We start from the raw sequence: 15,368 nt of genomic DNA on the forward strand, positions 1-15,368 counted from the left end.
AGACCTACATCAAGATGTTAGGTCTGGAAACTCACCATAGACGCGGTTTAATCCGAGGGGCGGGATAAACGGCTGTCTTTCAAATTCCCTCTGCACGCAATAGGACAGCGCTTAAACCAACCAGAGCGTTTTCCCAACAGCGGAGCTTAGTTGATAGATTCAACTTTTGCCATATCTGGCCGGCAAAACGACGAACACATCTTCCTTTTTTTAAGAATGACTTAAGTGCCGTTCTTTGCTCTTTTCTCAAAGAAAAACTTAACTCCAAGTCCTCCAGAGTCGCGGCCAAAGCCGATTCGAAAGACCGTTGTTCTCCATCAGCAGCCGTCATTCTTTGTTTTCAAGTGGCAGCCGTCGCAACTCTGTCGTCATATGTTAAGCCCGCCCCCGCCTACTCTATACACGACGTGATTGGCCTGACCCAATTTAGGTTTTTGCAGCTAGAAGGTCTATTGAGAGTTGCTAGACCCACCTGGCTGCGAAATACATTTTGCTGCCGCTAGGGTGCGTCTAGATTTCTAGGCTAGTCAAGAATAGAAAATTATTGAAAATGTTTGAATCAGGAAATTCAGAATCAGAATGCTTAGTTCTTACATAAAATGTAAATCATAAAATGTCTATCAAAACCAACACATGTTGAACAATGTTCTCTAACTTAAGTTTTTCAAAGGTGTATATAATTATACTAAGGTTAATTAGGCCAGTACAGTTTAACCACCCCTTGATGATTCAGAGAATTACTGATTTCAGATCTGGAACATTTAGGAGATTTTAGTGTTTGAAGAAGGAACCTATAACCTTCTAGTATGACTTAAACATGCTAGATTACACAAACTGTATGCATTGAATATGCATACAGGAGTAACTACTGTACAAGTACAAACAGCAAAAGGAATTCTAATTTCACAAGTTCCTGACTGAGACTGACTTCAGGGATGTTTTCAAGAGGAACAAGAATTTTGTTTTGATGTTTTGAAATCATTCACACAAGTTTGTGCTTGACTGGGCTGATGATAAAGCCGAAGCTCAGGTTTCCTGATCTTATCTGCTGTAACCAAAGTATTCAATTTTTAAGATTCACAATTTACATAAGATAATATAGCCTCACATTATGACACAACACTATTAAATAATAATAGGTATAGCTTGTAATCAGATATCAATGATATAATGCATTGATGTCAGTCATGTTTAAGAGGTGGACAGTAACAAAGTATACATTTACTTGAGTACTGTACTTAAGTACATTTTTTGAGTATCTGTACTTTACTTGAGTATTATTTTTTCTGGAAACTTTTTTACTTTAACTTGAAAGACAAATATCGTACTTTTTACTCCACTAAAATTCTGTCAAGGTCTTTGAGTAGAAAGTAGTAGGCTAATGTCACTAAGGGGATGATTTTGGTTGCATTTTTGTTGGAAATGAAAGTCGGTTTGACGTCCACCAGACTGATGTTAATTTTCAACCACAATACAACGTCTGTCCAACTGTCAATCTGTCGTTGGATTCTGACATCAACCTGATTTTCATTTTCAACGTCGAGTTTGGTCTTCTAAATGCGAATTTTGTCATTGTTTTGGAGCACACTGGCTTATAGATAACAGTAAGGCTAACATATTCATTTTAAAAGCCAAACAAACTTTTCAGAGACTTTAAATAGGGCACTATTTGAGGGAACAGCCAGTTGGGTGTCCGAAACCATTGTGGACGTGAGTGCACATTGAGTATTGAGTGCACTTATTCAATCTTACATTCAATCCCACTACTGGAACTGTGTTCTAAAAATAAATGTGATATTGATAGCCTATGAGGATAGGTAGGCAGGCATAGAGTCAGAGGCATAAGGTACTGTAAGTAGGCTATTACATACAATGCAACAATAAAACAATGCATTGACATTTACTTTTGATACTCAAGTACTTTTAAAAACAAGTACTTACTTTTACTTCAGTACAAATCGGTCTTTACAACTTTTACTTGTAACAGAACAATATTTGACCAGTAGTATCTGTACTGTCACTCAAGTAACGTTAAGGAAGTTGTGTACTTTGTCCACCTCTGGATAATGGTTTCAAGTGCACAGAAAATCTGAGCATGATCAGTACATGCTTGGATCATTTTCACATACATTCATGAAATAAACTCACCTACCCACCACTACAAAAATAGTGGTGTGCATTTTACATTTTAAATAATCCAGCTATTTTTCCTGACAATACTTCCCTGGCTAATCTTCATATATGCATGCAAACTAACAACAAAGACAAAACTGGTAAAACTTGGATAAAAAGCAATGCAAATAAAATATTAACTTTTAAATGATGGTATTAGACCATGTCTTAATATACTAAGCCATATATTGTACAATTCGTATGAAAGAGATTCAAATGTCTGGCATACTGGATGCAAGAACACTCACTAACATACTAGCACAATGCATATACTGACATAACAGTTCTGCCAGAAAAAGAAGTTGGGTTCTTTCTCAATTGGTGGGTCGAGAGTTGTGTGTCAGCTAGAAAGGATTTGCATGCAGGCATATTTATTCTATTAATCATGAGCAGTTTCCATGTTTCTTTAATAGTACATGTTAGTAATGTGTATTTACCATGGTAACTCGTTTCCATAACCACAAAATGCCACTTTATTTTCACTTTGTGTTGTTTTGTATATTTTTAAATGATCAACTTACTAACTTTATTGTATTAACAAAAACTAGTTTAGGACTGCTATTTAGTAGCCTTACCTCTTCATCAGTCGTTAAGTGGGACGGTACTTGTGTGTCAACTATTTTTGTGGAACATATTTGTTATTATATATATATATATATATATATATATATATATATATATATATATATATATATATATATATATATATATATATATATATATAGTCATATAGTCAAATTCCAAAAAAAGAAAAGGTGTCAGCTTGATGACCATGGAAAATGTGGGCACCATGGTCAAACCAGTTGAGAAGCACTGATCTGCACCACAGACTGGGAAAACTTTCAAATCTCCTGTCTGGGTCTAACTTATTAGCTTTCCTTACCAGGAGCATTACGCACTCCGATCATGAAATCTGCAGATAAAGCAGCTTGAAATGTTAACAGGCAAACAAGAAAACAACACTTTTGCTATTTGTATTAGCTTCTCTCATGCAGCAAATGTTAAAGAATATTAAAACTTTTAGACTAATCGAAATACACATGTGGCTGAATAACAAGTATACCTAAATTGATATGTATTTTATATACAACATTAAATGTCTATATAGAAAAACGAACACAGTGGTGTTACAGTATATAAGAGAAGGCAGAATTTTTCAGTTTAGTCACATTGATTGCACTATATAAAAGGCAACAATCTCATTCAATGTAAATGGCACTAAAAAGATCAAGTAGAACAAATTACAACAATAACCACAGGGATCAATTACCCAACATTTTGTTCTTCATTTATTCCTAATTAAATAATCCTAAGTGTCCAATCAAACTATCACCTTTCCTTTCACACGGTCACTTCTGGCAATTTTTTTTGGCCAAGGAGGAGGGGGAAGAGTCATCAGTTACTGTGAAGTCATTTAGTCATCAGTCACTGTGAAGTTCTTTCCTCAATTTGCAACAGCAGTTAATAATTCCTGAATCACATGACAACGCATTCACTATAAATTAAGAGAAGAAAGTGCATCAAGTGTTCAAGTAGGGTGTATAGTTTAACAACACATTTAGGGAAAGGAAATAAATGGTGGGCCACTGAACCGGCACTTAATGGGCGAAGGGTATGCCAACCTTTAACTGTAACAAGTTGAATTCTAACCTTTTGTGATAATGATACTACGCAAATATTGGCAAAATGACAAAGCGAAAGCACAGGTGGCAAAACAGTAGCATTAAACCTCGTATCTTTTGATTGGCAGTATTGTTTTGTAATATAAGGGTGGTTTGTGGAAGGATTTTAGGGAGGAGTGGGAACAAGGAAGTGGTTTTGCAGTCTCATCTCTTTGAAGCCCTTCTTGGGTCCCTGCCATTGCTAATGGTGACTGTGGGTTTGGGGGGAGCAGGGGGTCCCCCTGCAGTTACTGGGGGTGGTCCATTGCCTGGAACACGCCCATTTGGTCTTCCTGGAGCACCAAAGTTGGGATCCCGAGGCACAGGTGCAGCACTGTTATTGGAAAATACCGGCCCAGTACCATTTCCTGTTGGGCAAACAAATGAAACAAAGGGTGGCAGACTTAATCATATCAGAGACATACATAAGACACCATACTGAGGGACCAGAAAAAGCTATTACTTTGTGTCATTAAGCAGACACTTATCAAAAGCAACTTACAGTATGCTAACGGTAAGAACAAACAAGAACAGGATCTCAGTAACTCCAATTTCAGAGACTGAACCTGCAACCTTCGTTAGCAGCCCAGATTCCAAACCATTAATCCACCACTACAAAATCAGCATCCGCCACCTTAGTAGGACAGATTATGTAAAGTACTAGTCATGTGTGCTCACCTGTCTGCACAGGAGTACCTGCATTTTGATTCGGTGGAGAATTTCCGCGCTGTTCTTTACCCTATTGAGAGGACGAGACAAAAGACACCATTGGGTTGACTGTGCACAACAGGAGCTTTGCTGGTTAGGCTAGTTTAATGGCTTGGTATTTGAATGCGCAGAAGTAAAACCAAATGTTTGCTTCAGCATAAATAAATTCTACCTTTCAAGTTATATTCTAAACAAAGACTTTGAAATGAGGTAGAGTGAAAAAACAAGCCTTTTTTTTTTTTTTACATTATAACTGAAGCAAATTTAGACATGCAAATGACTGAAAGGAAGTATACGAGGCGTCACACTGAGGTGCCATTTTGCATAAACATGAACATTGATTGGACTCACCGTCTTGTTATGCTGGTTAGCTTGTCCTAGCAGCTCTGGATTTGGCTCACTGAAATTAGGAACCTCAGAATACACCATACAGAACCTGTGCAAGACAATGTGCTATAAAGGCTGCTTCTATTGACATCAACATGCCACTGAAGTAAAATGGATGGTCCCTTTTTTCTTTTCTTTTTTACGTTTATGCATTTACTAAATGTATAAACATTAAAAAAAGGGACCATTAATTTTACTTAAGTGGCATGTTGATGTCAATAATCCATAGCTGATAATCCATATTATGCAAATATATTGTAATAATATATAAGTGACATCCAATGATATAATGGCTAACAAATGATGGCTTAAATTTAACAGTTCCCACACCTTTTGCAAAGTACATTAGCTAGAATTCTTTTTGGTCAGTCATAACATTTTACAGCAATCTCACTCACGTAGAGCAATTTCTTGACAATTAATTAATTTAGAGCCAAGCATAAAAGCCAAACTTGTATTCCACTATAGACCAGGGGTGTCCAAACAAGCTCCTAGAAAGCCAATTTCCTGCAGATTTTAGCTCCAACCTGCTCAAATGCACCTACCTGGAGGTTTCTTAATCCTGAAGACCTTGATAAGCTGGTTGGGTAATAAACGCTACAGGAAAGTGGCCCTCCAAGAACAGTATTGGACATCCCTGCTATATACTTTAATGAAATGTTCAGGCTTGGAAATAGAATAATAATAAAAAGATTTGACCACGATTTGACCAGATTTTAAATCCAGATTTGACCACGAGAAACCCATCAAGTTATTTTAGGCAGTTACTGAACCAAAGCATTTAAAAAACAGAATTCATGAATCTATTCACGGATTCATGTGCCAGTACATTTCAAACCGTCCCACAAGGGCGAATTACCATGGTTATTGCCAAATGCTGATAAATCACAAAATGAAAATGGAAAATGATTATATATTGTTAGAGTCGATGATTATATATATTGTGAGAGTCGATATTTAATACTCACTCTCCTATTTTTTGTAAGTCTCCTCCTCTTCCAGTGTACAGTGTAAGGCACCCCTTCCACATTGAAGCATACCTATCCAGACAAAAATATATTTCCAAAGTTGAAACACGTCATCTGTACTTGAAACAGTTATGAGCCTTAAAACAAATGTGTACTCTGCACGTTTTTATAGCACATATATGGTTGTCAGTGACATTCATTTTACATACATCCTTGTTATACAGTCTTGCAGGATACTCAAAGCAGTTTAGATCAGTTTGAAAGAGTTGCCCATTTACCGTACATTTGACTGACAGACCAATAGCCATACAGGGTTTAAAGCGTCAAAGGTCTGACTAAAACACACACACAGAGAGAGGATGTGTCTCGTACCCTCTCGTAAGGCGGATGATGTCCCCGGGCTGGATGAGGCTGCCCAGCTCATCCCACACAGAGATGGCGATGCTGCCGCTCTTGTCCGCCACTCTGCACGAGCGCACCTCGTGCCCGTCCTTTGTCTTCGTCACCCGACCTGCGCGTGCACAGCAAAGTTCAGTAAAATCTCAACCGTAACAAAACTACTGAAAACAGTAACACATAGACGATTGCGATACATGATGGTTGATGCGTGAAAAGTCAAAACTACAAGAACACGGCAAAATAGACGACGAGCATCGAGACGTTAGACATGTTATTCAAGAATGTTAGCTGTGAGAAATTAGCTCTAACTGTTAACGTTACTTGTGCTAAAATGCTCGTGAGGGGCACAGCAGTGAATCCACTTACCGATTTCCAAAACTATAAAGACGATATTAAGGTTTTTAGATCCGGCCTTTACATCTTTAATCAAGATCACACCTTCGTTGGAGATATTCGACATTTCTGAGAGCTGTGGTGAAGGCTAGCACACCGGCTAGCGAAACCACAGCTGTGTTGGAGGATTTCTTGATCTAAAGCTAAATCTGTGCTCTGAGTGGGATGTTTTATTTGCCAAATAAACTTTATTTGGCGAATAAACTTTGTATTCAAAACCCTTTTTGGAAAGGCAGAGGTGTTTCTAGCGTAACATTTGAGGCAGTTTTTCCACACTGACAAACGAGCTAAAGGAATGAAAGTAAAAGCAGGAAATATTTCCTCATACACGATTAAAACTACTCGTTTAAAAACACTCAATTCGTTTTCCAGACAGATATTTTAGACTTCATCCCATAGACTGTAAAAAATAGCTTCATCCTAAACCTGGAAAAACTACGACTCAAGGCTTGGCTGCTCAAAATGTCTAGCATCCAGATTCATTTATACCGAGTCACTTTTTTGTTGTTGTTAACGTTAGTCTACACTGTCAATTCACGACGTCAAGTTAACAAACAGCTGTTAAAATCTGTTTTCTTCAGGCATATGCCGGTTATATTGCGGGTTGCGTTTAAAACCGTGTCAGTGAGTTCAGTCACACACACTGCCGGTCAAACTGAACACCATCGCGTCTCTTCATGTCACCTTCCACTCGAAAATCATTCATCTGGCGTCTAATCGACATTTAAAATGCTAAAGCGACGAGACAGTCAATTTAAAAAACGATTTCAGCCGAGATAACTATAACTGCCTATCTTGTACGTTATGACCAGTTCGAAACTTCCTGATGGCCTTTTAAATTGTTATAATTATAGTATGTTTTCTACTTGTGACGTACTGCAATTTTACCAAGAAACAATAAAAAAAAATATACTTTCGCAAAAGAGGGGAAAATATCTATTTCACAGTGCTATCTGTCTCTCCCTCACTAACAAAGCGTCTGATCTGCGCAAGTGTGTGTTCGGTTCTTTAAATTCTACAGGATGTACCATCGCACTGTTTCGCGGGGGTGTTCACAGATGCGTTATTGTTGTTAAATACACACATGCGATTTTAATACACGCACATTTGTTTGAACAGACATCACAAATAATTCAGCATATGTTGTCCAGTATCATTGATATTACACGGGAACGAAAGCTTGAGAGACCCAAGTGTTGGTTTTTACCGTGTTCTTGTTACATTGAGCTCAATCTGATTGGACACCGTGAAGAAAATGTGTCCACATGTCATGGATAGGAAATATAACCTCTCGTTCGACATTTCCTCGTGCGATTGTCGACGTTGTGTAATATGATTTGATTACACGCTTCAAAATATTTCCAAAGGTATTTAGGTTGCATCATAACCTCCCTCAGTAATCCAATAGAGTGTTGGCAGTTACAATGCGTTGTTTTGCCGTATTTTAAGGGAATATACCCATGAAGAGTAGTTAAACACGTGTTGATGTTCACAATCACATCAAATAAATGTTAAAGAGTATGTAGACAAGTACATAACATTTGCTTTGTCACAATGATCTTCTTTCGAATAGAAATGTGAAAACACGACGGTTGACTAGCTAGTCAGATTATGATTGTTTTAGTTTACAACTTACATTGTTTGCAGGGGTTTAGCAACAATGATTCACTGCAGTGAATTCTCGCGTTTACACATGTAAAAAGAAAATCCGTCACGAACAGGATTCGAACCTGTGCGGGGAAACCCCATTGGATTTCGAGTCCAACGCCTTAACCTCTCGGCCACCGTGACGCGGGTTTTATTTGTTGCACATAAGATATAAAAATAATAAATAAACTACCTAGACCTTTTTAATCTTGATTTAAACCTTTTTAAACAGTTTACTTACTGTCTAAAAATCTATCAAAAACTATTCATTACTACTATTAGCTCATGGTCTTCAAATAAACTATCAATTATTACAGAAATGTAATGAAAAGCAGACTTGCACTTGTTTTTACTGAATTAGAATACGATTTTTTTTTTTTTTATTTTTATTTTTTTGCCAAATAGAGACCTGATTATTCTCCGAGTAACGAAATAACATAACATATTCAATAACTATATTTCATTTTACGTGTTTAAGTTTGATAATGGCCAAGAAGCAGATGAAGTAGTACTGACGGTATTTGGCCACATGGTGGAGACAACATCATCCATTAAATGCCTTAAAACCGTAAAAGTTCAGTTCTAAAAACCAGCTAAGGTGGCAGCTGAGAAGATAATAACAACAACAAGAATACAGTAAATGTGGATGTTTTGTTTCCCTCCTAAACATTTCATTTGAATGAAAATCTTAGCAATATTTTTCAAATGATTGACAGATTTACAGTTTACAGTTACAACCCCACCCTGTTAGCAAACGCCCTTCAGCTCCACAGTGTGATACCAATAAGACCTGCATCTGCGCTATATAACCTGTACCTTTTGTACAAAGTAATCTCTGTTAGGGAAGGAAAAAGCTCACATAAAGTGTAATGTCTTCTCTTTATGGCACAATTAATCTCAAGCTACAATCTCCTCTTACATCTCCGTACCCTCTTACATATTTCACACTGTCTTTGTTACCGTTCCTCAATAATCCCTCAACTTGGAGAGATATAGAGTATGCTACATGTAACCTGACTCCTCAGTCTACCTGGGAGCCAGAGAGATTTTAGACTACTTGCCAAACTCACATGTGGTTTATGTTGAAAACTAAACAGTGAAGTTTTCTGTCTATAACGACTATTCATCTTACCACATATTTCACATTTACTAAAAGAACACAGGATTTGAGACACTCAATCTCCACTGATTTGCACATTTAAGTTGCATTAATAAATGCTTATGTTTTCTATAATGGTGTTCATTGTTGTGGACAAAATCCACAAAACTCAAACTAAGCTGGTCCTGAAGTTGTTTTATTGATGTTGAGCCTCACTGCCGTGGCGTGACGCAAAACCAGCATGAGGTGTGTGTCCGAGAGGAGCCGTGAAAAGACCTGTAGGCAGCACACCTGTAGAACATGCGGGTATACTCCATACCTCAGCTAACCCGTGGAAACTATATCATCAATCCATTCCCACCTCTTCTTTTTCCAGTCAGTGGAAAATTAACTGCAGAGAAGCAATCCATCAGAACCAGGAATGCACCTTCTTCACCTGGTGTGTGTGTGTGTGTGTGTGTGTGTGTGTGTGTGTGTGTGTGTGTGTGTATCAGAGGCTGTGCGTATACTGAATAGTTTAGTGTGAGATAGATGTGACTGTCCAGAGAAACGATTAAAAGCTTATGGTACTTGGGTGTTAGGCTTTACTTTAGAAGTCTATCTGGCAGCATTTTTTTTGTTTACAGGTCTAAGTACTTATTTCGTCACTGAATCATCTAAAAAAATTTAGTGTGGAGAAAATAACGTTATTACATCAGCAGTATGGAATGTTTGACAACACACAAATACTTCTGCTTCACTGTATACTTGTATTCATTAGGTTGTATGCGTGTGTGTGTGTGTGTGTGTGCCCTTGCCGTGCACTACAGCAGTAATTGGAGAGTTGTTGGCAGTGGGCAAGGTTTCTATGGAGATGGCAGTCAATTGTGCTGGCTTCCCCCCAGAAATTTTGTAAACACGCTTCCCACCATGCCAGGACCTACTGTCAGTCCTCATAGACATCTACTTACTCAAGCCTTGAGACGGATTGCTTCTAAAAATGTTAAAAAAACATAACTTTATCGACATTTCACCTTTTGCCTTTTGTAGTGTTCTGTTTTACACCTTATAAAAAGTAGTATTTGGTATAATGGTAATGATGTTTGATGGTGTTTGCAATCTTTCCAAAGTATTTGCATCATAATACTGTTACTGAAAAAAAAGAAAGAAAAAAGTACTGTTTCAAAAAAACATAATACTTCCATTGTACTTTATTGTAGACAATTTAATACTAAATCTTATGTACACTGATAAAAGAGAGTCTGGACTCCAGCATAACAAAGAGCAGATTGGCACACACATTGCCTCTCCTACACAAAGAAAGAAAAAAAAGATAGAGAGTGAGAGTTCAGGCATTTCAGTTCAGTCAATTTCATGGTATTCACAGGCTCCCACAGGAAAATATAGCGATTTCGGTGTATCATTGTGGTGACAGTGGTCTGAACTGCTGTACCATTCTCTGGGCCTTTGTACACAATCTGCTTGGAATGGAATCTAAATGGAATTTCCTCCTAAGAACATGCTTAATTTCTGAACTTAACACAATAGGTTATAGTTACATTATATTTGGGGTTAATTTAGGGCGATATGCTATTTAAGCAGACATGCTAACATTAAACAAGCTTGGGGACAAGATACCAGTGGCACAAGGGAGTAACTATGCTTCCCAAAGTCTCAAAAGTAGATGGAAGTCAGAGGGCTAGAAACAACTATATTTAAGAAGTTAGCTCAACAGTAGCTGCAGTCGACGGCGGAGACACGGGCACTCCTTCTGCGGGTCTTGATTCTTTCTCTTCCTCCTCTTCCTCCTTCCCATTTTCATCATTATCATCAGTGTCATCATCATCTTCTTTATCCACTTCCTCTTCAGCCAGAGTTGCAGATGGACCGTTCTCGAGATCTCCAGCCTCATCTGAAACGAACACCTCTCCATCGGCACTTCCTGGGGTGGAGGGGCTGTGGTGATCATCTCCGTTTGCTTTTTCACTTAGGGAGTGTAACTCAGCCAGGGGCAGCTCACCGTCAGGTCCCCCAATGTTGGGAAGATCCACTGGGGTGAGATTTCTGGGAGAGCTCCCGGGCTGCTGGGAGGAGTCAGCGTCTCCATTTCGTACCTTCTTGACATTGAAGGTCATTGGCGAGACACGGAAAGACGAGCTCTTGGAAGAGGAGCTCTTCGGGTGGTTGGGGATGAAGCTTTTCTTGATCTTCTCACGTTGTTCTGCAGGCACGAACTTGTTGATCTGCTTCTCGATGCTGCTTCGCGAGAAGGCCTTTTTCAGACTATCCACCTTCTTCAGACTGGAGCGCTTGAACTTGTCAGCACGAGAACGCTCTAGACGTTCGCTTCCCATGCCTGGGAAGCTCTCATCGTGCACATCCTGCAGGGAATCATTGCCGCCCTCTGCCAGGGGGCTCATTGCTCCTTTTTCCTCATCGTCATCAGAGGAGAGGCTGACGGTCTGCAAGCCTTCGTCTTGAGAGCGGTCTACATCAGGGAGTGGAGTTGGTGAAGATGGAGCGATTTCATCCTGAGAGGTGGAGGCCAGGCCATCTTTAGTGAGCAGAGTGGATGGGATTTCGTTGTCCTCCTGAAATTGGAGAAAAAGAAAATGTATTTAACAAAGACTGAAAGGTTCAGAGTGTTAATGCCTGCCCTTCAAGGTTACAGTGTAGATATTCTGTTATAGTAAATCCTACTATAACCTGCATTTGGATGTTAATAATGTCCCCCCCCTCCCCCTCCCCCTCCCCCTCCCCCTCCTCCCCCCTCCCCCCCCCCTCCTACCCCCCCTCCTACCCCCCCTCCTCCCCCTCCTCCCCCTCCTCCCCCTCAATTTGTTGCATGTACATTTCACAGACTCTCTTCTTTACACAACAGTTTATCAGTTGATGTATTCCTTGGGAATCAAACCCACAGCCTTGGCATTGCTAGCACCATACTGTACAGTAAAGATTTGTTTTAGGTCCACATGCACACAATATTCTTGAATCAATAAGCAAAACAAAGAGATGAGTCAGTTTGCTCTGTTGTTTTTTAAGTTATATTGTGCAATCTGCTGAAAAACCTGTTTGCGGCACAGCTAGCTATACAGAAGACATGTAGAGGCATTGTCTTGGAGTTATTCCAAAACAATAAAAATGGCACACGGTTTAGGTTTATTCTTCCCCCCAAATGTCTCTTAAAAAGCTTTGATTTAAAACTCTCATGTATAAAAATGCAAACTAAAATCTTGTTTTACTTAGCAATCTAATTCCTTTCTCAAGTCAAGATTTTGGGTATACTGTATATCTCAATATATGTTGAATGCAATATTTTTCTTTGCCTATATTTTTTACTTATTATGTGATTATGCATGTAAACAAAATATAAATATCTGTTACTTTATGCATAATTAAATATTTGCTTTAAATATTTGATCATGCAATCACTACAATAATAATAAAAAAATGCTACACCCTTTCAAATCTCTCTCTTACACACCGAGAAGAATATTATTTTAGCTCCCAAACACACCCATGCCAAATTCCTTTTCAAAAGTTACATTCATTAAAAATAATAATAATAATAATTTTTTAAACATGAAAAGTCATTTTTGATTTTTGGGTAAACTGTAACTCAATATATGTTGAATGCAATCATTTTTATCACTAATATTTCTTTCATATTATGCATGTATTCTGAGATATATAAATATTGATACATAATGAATAGTTAAATATTCATTCACTGAAATAATATTAATAAAAATCACAAAATATGCCCAAATATCTCTATGACCCAGACAGTGCAGAATCTTCTCTTATCTCCCTCTCTCCCCTCACACTCGCAGACCCCAGACACATACCACAGACACGGCTGCAGAGGTTTACAGAGGTTATGCTTCACGCTTAAGCAGTAAATTGAAGATCTGACCCTCAGGGAAGGGCGGATCAACAACACAAATGGAGCTTTTGCACACTCACCTGCTCCCTCCTAAGGGCACTAGGCACACTCCCAGTAATTTAGAGCATGCACTGTCCAAGCTCTAAACATCTAAATGACACATTTGTTATTGTATGCCAGCATTTCAGTATGAAACTGCAAATGCAAGTATGCCTAAACAGATCAGATGCCAATGTCCCTATCTAGGAAATGAACATTTTACAAGTCAAGCAATGTTCTGTCCTATAAAGCACTCATTTACTGTATGCTTTTTTCAAGCTAGTGTAAACAGAGGCTATAGAAAACATTAGATCCCACCCTCCTTTCAGAACTCTCTCCAAAGCCACGCTTCCTCTAATGTAATACACAAGCACAGCCTGAGCAGAGTCTGCAAAGTGTCATGAGACAGCATTAAATTACCTCATGTCTCAAAGCACACAACATTACAATAATAATCAGCGTAAGTAACAACATACAGAGCTCTGAACGTGATTTCACCAAGTACAACATGTTCCTGCAATCAACCAATCAAATCTGAGGGACAAGTTTACAGTTATGTCAAGTTTAGGCTTAAAACCAGGGTTAGGTGCTTCTACATCAGTGATATTCACCCATCATTCCCCTCTGATTTTAGGGATGATTATGGGTTAGGTTTAGGGGTAGGGATAGGGTTAGCACTTAATTTTCTGACAGGAATGTTGTTCCAGGATCAACAAAACAAGTTGATCCCAGAACGTGTCTTAAGTCACGGTCAAAATCACGGTGACCGACTTATACCACCTGACTGCTGAGATTCATTTTGGCATTGATAGTGTTGCCAAAGAAAATCTGAGTCTGAGGATGTGAACAGCTTTGAAATTATTTTGGTCCTGAGACTTCCACAGAAGATAGCCTATATAGCCTATATACACATTTTTTATATATACATTATATTCTACATACACTGTATACACATCTTTTAATATTTAGACCACTTCTATTATTAATTGCTATTAGGATATGAAGAGTTTTTCAACCAGTATATCAAAAAGTGTATATGAAAAGCATTGCCTATACTAGCTTTCATTAATTCAAAAGAACTGCAAAATCACACGTTCCTTTAACTTGTAATAAAGAAGCAACATAACAGACATTGGGAGCTCCCGGTTGTTGAACATGCACTGTATTATAATGCAGGATAAAATGGATAACATCATAATGTAAAGAAAACCTGATCCTCATGCCTTGTCTGTGTGCACAAAACTCTGTGCCATTATCAAGATGTTGGTTTACAAATTCCAGCGAAGGAATGCATCTCCCACTTGTTATATTCTATAAATAATCCCAATGTCTTTCTTGATTAATACGAAAAGAGCCGTTTCCAAAAGTGTGGCAAATGTTTTGGGGTTTTTTTCCGTTTTTTTTCTTGAAAACGAAACTGTCTAAAGGGATAGTACTTGTGCTCATCTTTTTTAACATTTCACCTTTGAATACCCAGTATCACCCGAGGGCAGAGATCCAGTCAAAACCAGTGTTGACTCTGGGCAAACCAGTTTCTTCAAGAGCGACATGGAAACTAGAGCTGGGAGTTGGCTGTGGTCGGTTAGTTCTGTAAAAGTATCAGCTTTTAAATTGTGATTACCTGATAATGTCTACATATGTATTCTATTTCATAATTAATAATAGAGTGAAACTTAGGCAACACCTTCATATTATATTTTCAGCCAACCATACAAGAACGGTAATTTACCAAGAAACTACACAGATGAGATTTAGGGATTTAGGAAAAAAACTTTGAATTCTGTAAAATGATTCCCTATTGAAATATGTTGATTCAGCTCAAATCTAATTAGTTTGTACCTTGAGGGTCTTGTCAGATGAAAAGTGCACACATGAAATATATCTCTATAAGCTTGGGAAATTTCACACAGTAGTAGGTCGACCCCAATTTGATGGCGTCTAGTAAAACTAACATATATCAATGATGCATATTTTACAAAATCCTTTGGGAATGACTTCATGCAACAGTATACCTTTCTATACATACGTTC

General features: G+C 38.2%; 2 protein-coding genes across 3 annotated transcripts in view; both read right to left on the reverse strand.

Moving 5' to 3' along the window:
- Nucleotides 1-3,236: 3,236 nt before the first annotated feature.
- Nucleotides 3,237-7,684, reverse strand: nabp1a (nucleic acid binding protein 1a). Of its 2 annotated transcripts, none has more exons than XM_084122793.1 (6): nt 6,662-7,684; nt 6,269-6,407; nt 5,897-5,968; nt 4,893-4,977; nt 4,530-4,572; nt 3,237-4,201 (listed from the first exon to the last, which is right to left on the reverse strand). In XM_084122793.1, exons 1-6 carry the CDS (start codon nt 6,753-6,755, stop codon nt 3,999-4,001), a joined length of 636 nt encoding a protein of 211 aa, XP_083978919.1. In that variant the 5' UTR covers nt 6,756-7,684; the 3' UTR covers nt 3,237-3,998. The 2 variants fall into 2 exon arrangements, with proteins under 2 accessions (XP_083978919.1, XP_083978918.1); XM_084122792.1 differs by having other exon boundaries at nt 4,512-4,572.
- Nucleotides 7,685-10,606: 2,922 nt separating this feature from the next.
- The window catches only part of cavin2a (caveolae associated protein 2a), a 12,770-nt gene continuing 8,008 nt past the window's right edge, over nt 10,607-15,368 (reverse strand). Inside the window, exon 2 of the mRNA XM_084122795.1 lies at nt 10,607-12,004. Coding sequence (XP_083978921.1) covers nt 11,129-12,004 — 876 coding nt within the window. The 3' untranslated portion in view covers nt 10,607-11,128. The remainder of the gene's footprint in view (nt 12,005-15,368) is intronic.

The sequence above is a fragment of the Abramis brama genome, assembly GCF_963993115.1.
Source record: "Abramis brama genome assembly, chromosome: 8".
Lineage (NCBI taxonomy): Eukaryota > Metazoa > Chordata > Actinopteri > Cypriniformes > Leuciscidae > Abramis > Abramis brama.